Source organism: Ostrea edulis, chromosome 1 (genome assembly GCF_947568905.1).
Source record: "Ostrea edulis chromosome 1, xbOstEdul1.1, whole genome shotgun sequence".
Lineage (NCBI taxonomy): Eukaryota > Metazoa > Mollusca > Bivalvia > Ostreida > Ostreidae > Ostrea > Ostrea edulis.
In genome coordinates, this window is record NC_079164.1 from 97,037,581 (window position 1) to 97,050,753 (window position 13,173).

The following is a 13,173-nucleotide window of genomic DNA, read 5'->3' on the forward strand; positions in this document are numbered from 1 at the left end:
CAGGAGGAAGGGGGAGAGGGATGAGACTTAATGGTAACCCTGATCCTGTCATGCTTCAGTTGTGATGGCTTTTCAGTGCAGTCACTGCCAACAGTGAACTCAGGTTGATTTGGAGGGTTTCCTTACATAATGCTATATTTTGGACCTAGTTGAACAAAGGTTGATATTAACTTTTAACTGATAGTTAACACAGTATAAATGTATGAGTTAATGGTAAGTCAAGTGTCAGTTAAAGTTAATTAACCTTTGTGTAACCTGGAACCTGGCTATTGTTAGCTTTGTTTCAAAAGTCATAAATGAAAGTAACATAAATACAGACAAATGGTCTTAAATTAAAAAAAAAAAATACTGAATCAACTGCTGATGTTAGGGAGTCTGGGGCAAAAAGTCAAGTATGAAAAGAAAGAAAGTTGTCAAAATGGTTGATGTAAATCAGTGTGACCTCAATTTCTATGAAGTTTTAGACGATAGTGCAGGGAAAGGATCTGTTGATGAAGGGAGTGGTAATGACGCTGAGGGAGTGGTAATGATACTGAGGGAGTGGTAAGGGAGTGGTAATGATGTTGAGGGAGTGGTAATGATGCTGATGGAGTGGTAATGATACTGAGGGAGTGATAATGATGCTGAGGGAGTGGTAATGATGTTGAGGGAGTGGTAAGGGAGTGGTAATGATGCTGAGGGAGTGGTAATGATACTGAAGTAAAGGAGTGATAATGATGCTGAGGGAGTGGTAATGATGCTGAGGGAGTGGTAATGATGTTGAGGGAGTGGTAATGATATTGAGGGAGTGGTAATGATGTTGAGGGAGTGGTAAGGGAGTGGTAATGATGTTGAGGGAGTGGTAATGATGTTGAGGGAGTGGTAATGATGTTGAGGGAGTGGTAATGATACTGAGGGAGTGGTAATGATGTTGAGGGAGTGGTAATGCTTTTGAATTAAGGAAGTGGTAATGATGTTGAGGGAGTGGTAATGCTTTTGAATTAAGGAAGTGGTAATGATGTTGAGGGAGTGGTAATGATTTTGAATTAAGGAAGTGGTAATGATGTTGAGGGAGTGGTAATGATTTTGAATTAAGGGAGTGGTAATGATGTTGAGGGAATGGTAATGATGCTGAGGGAATGTTAATGATGCTGAAGGAGTGGTAATGATATTGAAGTAAGGGAGTGGTAATGATGCTGAAGTAAGGGAATGGTAATGATGCTGAAGTAAGGGAGTGGTAATGATGCTGAGGGAGTGGTAATGATGCTGAGGGAATGTTAATGATGCTGAGGGAATGTTAACAATGCTGAGGGAGTGATAATGATGCTGAGGGAGTGGTAATGATTTTGAAGTAAGGGAGTGATAATGATACTGAAGTAAGGGATTGTTAATGATGCTGAGGGAGTGGTAATGATTTTGAAGTAAGGGATTGGTAATGATGCTGAAGTATAGCAAGTTTTACTTTGTGCAAGAGATTTGGAAGTGGAGCAATGTAAACAATGTTCTATGCCACCTTGTTAAATTGTTTTTAATGCTACCACACTAAAAAAAAAATTTTACAGCGTAACTGTTGAGACGAACAAAGAAAAGACTCTTAAAACTTTAAACATTTTGATCTACCTATTCATTTAATGTGGAAAATATAACGCATTCGACATAAACGGTGCATTGTGACATAGTATTTCACTTATATGAATTTCCTTTCAAACCAAACAACATACAAAACAAACGAAAGTATGAGAAAACTTCTCTGGATTTTAAGAATGTTTGTGGTACTTTCCAAGCAATTTATTTTAACTACAGGTTTTTCGAAGAAGCACCATAGTGATGTTGACATTTTTCCACCAGAATAAGTCAAAACTTTCCCAGTAGTAAAAATCTTTGTACCATGGACATAAATGGATTGGAGTGCTACTTTGTGCAATATATACATCATCTTAGGTTCTCTTTCATAATGAGTAGATATATTCTCTTTTAGTAAATTTCAACAACAAAAAATTACCTTGGTGTAGGAAAGATTCTTTGCTAGCTCTGGATCTAGAGATGGAAGTTCATCTAGAGGACTGTACATGGTGCTCTGGTGATGTTGTAGAATCTGGGTCAGAAAAAAGGGAGCAAAGGGTACATCCACAACTATACCCTGAAATATACAGGACACTTAAATTTAGAATGAAATATACAGGACACTTAAATTTAGAAATATTAAGGAGACTTAGTACAAAATATTAAGGAGACGTAGTACAAAATACTAAGGAGATTTAGTATATGAAATATTAAGATGTAGTACAAAATACTAAGGAGATTTAGTATATGAAATATTAAGATGTAGTACAAAATATTAAGGAGACATAGTATGAAATATGAAGAAGATTTAGGAGACTTTGTATGATATATTAAGGAGAAAAACTATGAAAAATCAAAGAGGCTTCGTATGATACACTTTAAGGAGACTTAGTATGAAATATCAAAGAGACTTCATATGATATATTAACAAGAGTTATACTAAGGAGACCTAGTCTGAAATATTAAGGAGACTAGGTATGAAATATTAAGAAGACATATAATATATATATATATATATATATATATATACAGTATTTTAATTTGTTTTGGATTGTCCAGATAGGTTTGTTATAACTGTTTTTCACTTTATTCTGTTCTCTGCAATCAATTTAACTAGTCTTGATATTTATCACTAATGAAGTGTATATATAGTTCAGTGGTCCATTGGTTAAGCCTAAACTTTAAACAGGTTGCTGCTTCAAATCCCAATTATGTTTTTAGTTGTGTCCTTAGACAAGGCACTTTATCTGCACTGTCTCAGTCCACCAACCTGCAACTGAAAACCAGCTTTGTCTGATGACTAGCATGTGACAGACTTGAGTACCAGCTTTGTCTGATGGCTAGCATGTGACAGACTACCAGCTTTGTCTGATGGCTAGCATGTGACAGATTACCAGCTTTGTCTGATGACTAGCATGTGACAGATTACCAGCTTTGTCTGATGACTAGCATGTGACAGACTGAGTACCAGCTTTGTCTGATGGCTAGCATGTGACAGACTACCAGCTTTGTCTGATGACTAGCATGTGACTGACTGAGTACCAGCTTTGTCTGATGACTAGCATGTGACAGACTACCAGCTTTGTCTGATGGCTAGCATGTGACAGATTACCAGCTTTGTCTGATGACTAGCATGTGACAGACTACCAGCTTTGTCTGATGACTAGCATGTGACAGACTGAGTACCAGCTTTGTCTGATGGCTAGCATGTGACAGACTACCAGCTTTGTCTGATGACTAGCATGTGACAGACTGAGTACCAGCTTTGTCTGATGACTAGCATGTGACAGACTGAGTTCCAGCTTTGTCTGATGACTAGCATGTGACAGACTACCAGCTTTGTCTGATGGCTAGCATGTGACTGACTGAGTACCAGCTTTGTCTGATGGCTAGCATGTGACAGACTACCAGCTTTGTCTGATGACTAGCATGTGACAGAGTACCAGCTTTACCTGATGACTAGCATGTGACAGACTGAGTACCAGCTTTGTCTGATGACTAGCATGTGACAGACTACCAGCTTTGTCTGATGACTAGCATGTGACAGAGTACCAGCTTTGTCTGATGACTAGCATGTGACAGAGTACCAGCTTTGTCTGATGACTAGCATGTGACAGAGTACCAGCTTTACCTGATGACTAGCATGTGACAGACTGAGTACCAGCTTTGCCTGATGACTAGCATGTGACTGACTACCAGCTTTGTCTGATGACTAGCATGTGACAGACTACCAGCTTTGTCTGATGACTAGCATGTGACAGACTGAGTACCAGCTTTGTCTGATGACTAGCATGTGACTGACTACCAGCTTTGTCTGATGGCTAGCATGTGACTGACTGAGTACCAGCTTTGTCTGATGACTAGCATGTGACAGAGTACCAGCTTTGTCTGATGACTAACATGTGACAGAGTACCAGATTTACCTGATGACTAGCATGTGACAGACTGAGTACCAGCTTTGTCTGATGACTAGCATGTGACAGACTGAGTACCAGCTTTGTCTGATGACTAGCATGTGACTGACTACCAGCTTTACCTGATGACTAGCTTGTGACTGACTGAGTACCAGTTTTGTCTGATGACTAGCATGTGACTGACTACCAGCTTTGTCTGATGACTAGCATGTGACAGCGTACCAGCTTTGTCTGATGACTAGCATGTGACAGACTACCAGCTTTGTCTGATGACTAGCATGTGACAGAGTACCAGCTTTACCTGATGACTAGCATGTGACAGACTGAGTACCAGCTTTGCCTGATGACTAGCATGTGACTGACTACCAGTTTTGTCTGATGACTAGCATGTGACAGAGTACCAGCTTTGTCTGATGACTAGCATGTGACAGACTGAGTACCAGCTTTGTCTGATGACTAGCATGTGACAGACTGATGTTTCATAAAGGGGAGATAACAACTGTAAGCAACTATGCCCTGAGTAAGAACACAAGTTTTATCATCTATGTATGTGCTTCATTTTCCTCCTGCAGAAATATTTGAGCAAAGAAATAAAGTGTTTTAAAAATTTGATATTTGTCCTAATATTTATTTGTGAAAAGTGCTACAGGTCTTTTATGTTCAACTTGCATAAACATAACATAATGAAAATAAAAATGAACGGTTTTAAAAATCTGACTTAGTGTATTTCCTGTAGTCTCTCAAAGTATGTTTAAAATACACCTGTATATGAAAGCTGAAATAGGACAGAAAAGAAATCCTAGTTTCCATAGTACACATGTACTAATTCTTACCTCATACACTGCTTTGGCCAACATTTTCCCCACAAAATCAAAAAGATGAAGATGGTTTTCTTGAATAAAGGAAGTTGATGAAGGATATAGCTTTTGTTCTGTGGTAACCTATGAGAAAAGTACTCGTGTGAAAATTCAAAATATCTTGTATTTTCAAACTTTTAAAAAGGGGGAATAATATACTTAGGAAATTTATAAGGATGAAATTATCTTATGGCAATGAAAAAAAAATTTCTAGCAAAAAATTGCAATTTTATTACAAAATAATTTAAAACAAGTGAGACATGTCAGAGATGTATTGAGACATGTCAGAGATGTAGTGAGACAGATCAGAGATGTATTGAGACAGATCAGAGATATGTTGAGACAGAGATGTAGTGAGACTAATAGAATCCTTCATTAGTACGAGTGTGGGATAGGGAAATTCCACCGAGGGGACAAGATTCGCAGTCTAGGACGAGGCTTTGCCGAGTCCAAGACAGCGAATCTTGTTCCAGAGGTGGAATTTCCCTATCCCACACGAGTAAATAATGAAGGATTATTTTTCTCACATTTTACCTACAGTTTAGTGCATAAATTTAGGAGCTTTGAGAAAATTCTAAATTATCAAAATCCTCATTTGAACTTCGATGCAAAAACTAATTAGATAGGCAGAAAGAGCATACCCGAAAATGGTTTACACTATAAGTGTAAACTAAAAAACCCAAGGTTGTCCAACGGAAAGCTATATACATTAAAATTTAAAGATAACAATACAAAATATTTTTGTTTCACCGTGTAACGTAAATCTTCACCGTGTAACGTAAATCATAGAAAATATATGACGTCACAATCAAATGACGTCGCAGCAGTGTGAGACAGAAAAATCTCACATGGCTGTCTCACATGGGTAAAGTCTATCTCACACTGGTGATAATGTGAGAAAGAAATGTATTGAGACAGAGATGTGTTGAGACAGAGATGTAGTGAGACAGATCAGAGATGTATTGAGACAGAGATGTTTTGAGACAGAGATGTGTTGAGACAGATCAGAAATGTATTGAGACAGAGATGTATTTTTATAAAACACTGATACCCCTGTATGGCAGCAAAGTTGATAACGTCTACAGTTAAAGTTTTTCAAAAGTAGGTTAAACCCCAAGGTCAAGGTCATGGAGTAAAACATTTTGGTATAAAAAAAATAGGTCTTATCACAAAGAATACTCATGTGAAATATGAAAGCCCTAGCACCATCTAATCAAAAGCTATGACCCGGGTTAAAGTTTTTGCAAACAAACAGACAGACCAAATCTACATGCCCCAAATTCTCCGATTACAGGGACATAAAAAAGTAAAGCTCAGGATAACAATATTGAATTAGATAGGGAATTTATTGTAGTAATTAGGGCTATACGGACAGTGGATATCGGCCTGGATGGCTCAGTGGTTAGAGCACCTGACTAGAGATGCAGGGGTCCCGGGTTCGATTCCCGGTCCAGCCAAAGATTTTCTCCTCTCTCCTATATATATACTACAATATTAACTGGTATTCATTGATGTAATTCTAACATACTCCCTGATAGTTAGTTTAAAAGCACAAGTCTGTTAGAAAGGAAAACAAACCCCAAAACACCCACATTAAATTCTCATTTCAAGATACTTAATAGTTTTCCAAAACTTGTTTATGAGTACTTTTCAAACATGTACAATTTGTTTTCAATTAAATATATATTAGCGAACCCATGAACTGTATCAATTATTGATATACAATTATTGATTTGTGACACATGTATATCATCATTTAAAAATAATCATAAAAACAATAAGCTTGAGCACATAAAATGCCACCAAAAAAATGGCTGGCCCAAAAATTCCATTCTTTCTCCCCAAAATCTCTTTAATAATTCTTAGCTTAATACCTTGAACAAGCTGAGGGAGGGATCAAACACTTTAGCTATGGTTTCCTCTAAAAACTCCTTGAAGACTCCATCTTGATCAATCCCAGCTTCATCCAGACCTTGTTCATTCACGAATTTCACCCGAATCACTCCCTTCATGGACTGCGAGGGAATCTGAGCCAACTGTCTGTAGCCATCCTACATTAAAAAACAAGTCCATTTCAACCAGTGATTAACCCATGGGAATGTTCCTTATAAAACAGAATCAGAAATTTCTTGCACACTAAAACGGATAGTTAAAAGTAGCCTCTTTACACAAGACATACATATATACATGCAGACTGTAGTGTGTTGTTCCTTTTAAATAAATTAATGTATTGATAATTTTTTTGGGAAATTTCTTGTACATGAATAAAGTTGTTCCACATTAAAAGTAATAGTCCACTGCCCAGATACATTGCGTAAACACTTTATATAACAAAAACAACCACTTAGTAGATTATGAAGTTTTATCACAAAATCATTTAATAACTTTTAAAGTGATGACTTAACAACGATGCTGATTGGTTGAAAAATTCGTTTGATTTCTGTGTCAAATTTTCGTTCGGAGTTCATCTGCACTAAGCATGTGGGACTACTTTCTCTGGAATACGTCTTCCCCGTTCTAATTTTAGCACTATTTATAGAACGGGATTTTCCACAAAGCATTATATATTCGTTTGATTTTTGTTTTCCATTGCTATCAAAAATAAGCACAACTAAAGATATGAATAAAACACAAATTAATTTAAAGAAACAACATACATAGGCAATGACGTGGCAGAATAGTCAACTTGATGACGTAGACCACTTACTGGTAGAAGTAGACAGATTACACGAGTTCCCGGTATGTATCGTCTGCTTTACGAGATCGATAACATGACGGAGCAAGTGACGACTTCTGATCTCGTAAATATTAATGAAATTGAACTGCGTTATATGGGGCTCAGTCAACGAGTGTGTTTTAGATGAAGAGGTGTTGAACTTTTTACTCAATATTGAAATGGAGCCGAGTTGCATTCCACAACCAGTGTTCAACGTCTCCTCCAACACAATGCAGCATAAATTCAGTCACCACTTGTTATCTTCCTTTATATTTAATTCAGCTTTTAACCATTGCACCTTTAATTTGGCATATAATCCATTTAAATCTGCGCAGTAACTGTACCTGACCTGAACGCACAGCCATGCCGTTTTGTTGTTGTTTTCATTCTTACATATATGTATTCCTACGCGCCATTTCAAAAACGTTAATTCAAGCTTTTTGATGGGAGAAACTATTTGTTTTTCAATCTTAAAAACATAATTAAATGATAAGAAATAAAATTTATAATTCTTTGTTTGATGCATGTATCAAACGAAAAATTGGATGGAAAACTTTTTCATCATGGGTAAAGTCGATCTCACACTGGTGATAATGTGAGAAAAGTTTTTCTTGAACTGTGTCCAAAGCAATTGATAAAATCCATCAACAATCAAACTAAATACTTGAAATATTTTTTTTTTTCAGGATAGATTTAGAATACCCCTACTAGCTGCAATAATGTAGCCCTATCCAATTTTTTTTATTCTGACGTTTTCGGGATAGGACTACAATTCCATAGGATCTCTGTAATGGTGCAAAATAATTTTATGAATAACTGATAATAAACTCTGTGTATTAGTCCCAAATGTTGTTAACACCAAAAGGAGTACCAACTTTGTGCTCGGGTATGTCTAATAAAGGTGTTTTTCATTAAATATAATGTACAGCATGCAAAATTCTTCGTCTGCTCCGCCATGCTTGTTATCGCGAGATCTCGTAGGTGGATCTAATGAAAGGCCTAAACATTGACAATCAGCGCGAAAATGTAGTTACTCGAGCCACTTCGACAAAGAAAGGAAAATCATATTGTTGCAGAAAGAATTTACACTCTGCTGTTCGGTTTTTAACTTGATATTAAATTCAAACCTTTTCAATACCGACGAAATAGCTTTCGCCTCCATACTTGTCCATTGATGTAAATACTACCTTATATGGCATATGCAAATGACTTGACAACCGGAAGTTGAAACTTCAGTACATCAAACATGGCGCACAAATATGAATCGAGAAATTGGAATTTATCGAAATTGTTGAAAACGGTAGAATAGAGCCTCACAAATCTAAAGTTGCAGGTTGTAAATTCATATATTGACTAAGAAACATAGAATATCATTTTATTTACGTAAAGAAAGTCAGGAAATGTTTAGAATGAGCGCAAATGTTGCGGGAGTGAATCACTCCCGCATTTGCACCATTACGGAGATCCTAAGGAGTTGTAGCCCTCTCCCAAAAAAAAACAAAAAAAAAAACAAGAGGCCCAAGGGCCTAGAATCGCTCTTCTGATAAATTGTACAACCCCACCATTTCTATTCTTAGCCTCTTAGTATTCTAAATCTTTAGTTAAATCCTAAGAATTCAAAAAAAGTAGGTCAATGTGACCTACTTTTTGGTTTACACATTTTGAGAACCCAAGAAATATCAACTGACAAAGTTTGATGATTTTAAGCCAATTAGTATCTGAATATTGAAATATAGCTGTCAAATTCCAATCGTAGGTCATGGTGACCTACTTTTTGGTCAGCGAACTCCGAACATGCAAGACCCATCAACTGACAAAGTTTGATGACTGTAGGTCAAATAGTATCTGAAATATATAAATATAGCAGTCAAATTCCAAAAGTAGGTCAAGGTGACCTACTTTTTCGTCAACACCCTTCAAACATGCAAGACCCATCAACTGACAAAGTTTGATGACTGTAGGTCAGATAGTATCTGAATTATATAAATATAGCCGTCCAATTCCAAAAGTAGGTCAAGGTGACCTACTTTTTGGTCAACACCCTTTGAACATGCAAGACGCATCAACTGACAAAGTTTGATGACTGTAGGTCAAATAGTATCTGAAATATATAAATATAGGTGTCCAATTCCAAAAGTAGGTCAAGTTGACCTACTTTTTGGTCGAAACCCTTCGAACATGCAAGAGCCATCAACTGACAAAGTTTGATGACTGTAGGTCAAATAGTATTTGAAATATATAAATATAGCCGTCAAATTCCAAAAGTAAGTCAAGGTGACCTACTTTTTGGTCAACACACTCCGTTGACTCAAGATGCATCAACTGTCAAAGTTTGATGATTGTAGGTCAATTAGTGACTGAAATATATAGATATAACTGTCAAATGCCAAAAGTAGGTCACAGTGACCTACTTTTTGGTTGATACACTCCGAAGACTCAAGATGCATCAACTGACAAAGTTTGATGATTGTAGGTCAAATAGTGTCTGAAATATAGTAATTTAGCTGTCAAATACCAAAAGTAGGTCACGGTGACCTACTTTTTGGTCGACACAAACCGAAGACTGAAGACGCATCAACTGACAAAGTTTGATGATCCTAGGTTTTACAGTGCCCAAAATATGCATCTAAAATTGAAAATGTGAAATTTGAATATCTGCAAAATTCAAAAAGTAGGTCACTGTGACCTACTTTTTTTATAAATATGTTTCAAGGCCTCAAGATGCATCAACTTACAAGATTTGATGATTCTAAACCTCTCGGTATTTGAAATAACAACTTAAAATATATCTATAAATGATAAGCCATAAAATTCAGAAAGTAGGTCACGGTGACCTATTTTTCAGTTGACGCATTTCAAGGTCCCATGATCCACCAACTGACAAGTTTTGATGATCATAGGCTTCAAAGTGTCCAAGATATGCATCAAAATTAATTTTAAAATAAATACCTGCAAAATTCAAAAAGTAGGTCACCGTGACCTACTTTTGAGACAACTTGACACAAGGTCCTAAGATGCATCAACTGTCAAAATTTGATGATCCTAATCCTTATAATGACTAAAATATCTAAGATTTAAGGAATTTAAAAAATTTTTTAATTTAAGTCAACTTTGAAGTGACCTTGAGACCACGCCCTTTGCCCCAGGGTAATGCCTTGAACAATTTTTAATCTACAACATATCCTCATCCTTATGTGTAAGTTTGGTGATAATCTGCCCTGTGGTTCTTGAGAAGAAGATTTTTAAGCAACCACTACTTTTGTTTGTATTTTCCTGATTATCTCCCCTTGTTAAAGGGTCACATCCCTCTATTTAGTATGTATGAAAGCCCTTGGGCCAATGATACCCTGTAACAAATTTGAAAAAAATTGGCCAAGGGGTTGTTGAGTTATAGCCCTTTTCTAAAATGTTTACGCACACCGCACAAATGGCCATAGCATTAGCTCTTTGAGCCTTTGGCTCAGAAGAGCTAATCAGAGAGGGCTACATTATTGCAGCTATACCCCTACCATCTCACCTTTTTCGTCAACAAAAAACAATATAGGCCGTTTTGGAAACTGCCATGACGTCACAGTGACCGAATTTGTAGCTATATAGGAAAACAATCTGCTGTATATCTCTAAGCCGTAGTAAAATAGAAATAAAGTTCTTGTTTTCGTGCATGTTGCAGGATAACCTCCTTGGTCTCGAAATGTTGTTTGAAAACAACATTTTGAGACCTTGGAGGTTATCCTGCAATATACACGAAAACTCTATCATTATTTTTTAAGTAGACTATGAATGCTATCTATACTGACCTCCACAGTCCTGCTCCTGTGCACAGTGATGAGTGTGGACTGAGGTGTAATGGCGGCGGATTCTGTCAAACCCAGACTTTCCTTCTCTATCCGTACTCGGTGTCTGAAGGCTTTTACTCTCTAAAAGAAAATAAACGCAGAAATTTACAGTTTTCACTCTTTATAAGAAAATAAATGCAGAAATGTACAGCTTTTGATAGAAAATTTCTTCATTTGTTCATTATTCCCGACCTGTAAGAAGCACAAACTTTCTGCAGCATATGTGTAGTAAAACTGATATTACATCACACTTTGAACTAGAATAGATATATCGTTTTACCCAAACATTTCAACCAAACAATGTGCTTCACTCAACTTTTCCTACCAATATTCAAATCTTTACATTTTATCAAATCAAGAGCCACTTTTCTGGTATCAGTTAGTAAAACATTGATTAGTAAGAATTTAATTTAATCAAAACACAAATCAACTAAGACTATGCATCAGGAATAGCTAAACACTGTACTACTGTATACAGGTTAATATTTGCCACTGTTTTTTTTCGCTCCTTTTGCCCTCATAAGTTGGGCGAATTGAAGACTGGGTGAGACTGTATCATCTCTCTTTTAACATATTTGTGTCTGGGCAAGTTTAAAACAAAGTGAAATCATATGCAAGTGTAGAAGAACGAAAATAAGACAGGGGAAAAATAATCCTATATGCAGCTTTTAAAAGTACCTCTGCAAATGGAATGATAAACGGAGTTTTCTTCACCAACACTTCCATAGCTCGGTCTCTGTCAGTTTCTTTAAGGAATGAACTAGGTTTGATATCTCTACAAGTAGCCAATCAAAATAATGATATACCTACAGGTAACCAATCAAAATAATGAAATCTCTACAAGTAGCCAATTAAAATAATGATATCCCTACAAGTAACCAATCAAAATAATGATATCCCTACAAGTAACCAATCAAAATAATGATAACTCATAGTCACCATCATGCAGAATGTTCAACCTTTCAAAGAAGAATGCTTGCATTGCATTGATGATAATCTTCACTAACTGACCTGTTAAGCCAGTGATCTTTTTCAGCGTAGGGTCTTCTGCAATCTCTTTCATACAACAGAAGCAAAAGATTGTGTGCACCATTGTAAACGTCCGACTCTCCACTTTCCAAACTCTTCAAATCTAATGAGACAAAATATTAACATAGAGAATATACTAGAGAGGATAGCTGAGAAAATCATAAAGGAATCACTCCCAAAACTGTAGCTGCTAATGTATAATGTGATAGAGAATTACAATAGAGGATAGCTGAGAAAATCATAAAGGAATCACTCCCTAAACTGTAGCTGCTAATATATACTGTGATAGAGAATTACAATAGAGGATAGCTGAGAAAACTGTAGCTGCTAATGTATACTGTGATAGAGAATTACAATACAGGATAGCTGAGAAAACTGTAGCTGCTAATGTATACTGTGATAGAAAATTACAATAGAGGATAGCTGAGAAAACTGTAGCTGCTAATGCATACTGTGATAGAGAATTACAATAGAGGATAGCTGAGAAAACTGTAGCTGCTAATGTATACTGTGATAGAGAATTACAATACAGGATAGCTGAGAAAACTGTAGCTGCTAATGTATACTGTGATAGAAAATTACAATAGAGGATAGCTCAGAAAACTGTAGCTGCTAATATATACTGTGATGTGTTTTTCTTCTTGATAGAAAGTCTTTTACAGTGTTTAGGGAAACATGATTATTTGTAAATGAACTAAAACATTTTCAATTAAAAGTGAAAGTTCTTTTCCACTGATTTCTGGCCACGTAAAACCTTACCTATAAGATTGTATCAGGTG

At 36.3% G+C, this 13,173-nt stretch overlaps 1 protein-coding gene across 3 annotated transcripts in view; it reads right to left on the bottom strand.

Moving 5' to 3' along the window:
• LOC125672105 (ubiquitin-protein ligase E3B-like) overlaps positions 1 to 13,173 on the bottom strand; it is a 59,577-nt gene that overhangs the window by 23,029 nt on the left and 23,375 nt on the right. For all 3 annotated transcript variants that reach the window (XR_008795722.1, XM_056139413.1, XM_056139407.1), the window contains 6 exons: positions 12,377 to 12,497; positions 12,044 to 12,140; positions 11,327 to 11,446; positions 6,688 to 6,864; positions 4,790 to 4,897; positions 1,982 to 2,119 (listed from right to left, as the gene is read on the bottom strand). Coding sequence is in view for 2 of the 3 variants with exons in the window: in XM_056139413.1 (XP_055995388.1) it covers positions 1,982 to 2,119; positions 4,790 to 4,897; positions 6,688 to 6,864; positions 11,327 to 11,446; positions 12,044 to 12,140; positions 12,377 to 12,497 (761 nt within the window). In the remaining variant the exon portion in view is untranslated. The remainder of the gene's footprint in view (positions 1 to 1,981; positions 2,120 to 4,789; positions 4,898 to 6,687; positions 6,865 to 11,326; positions 11,447 to 12,043; positions 12,141 to 12,376; positions 12,498 to 13,173) is intronic.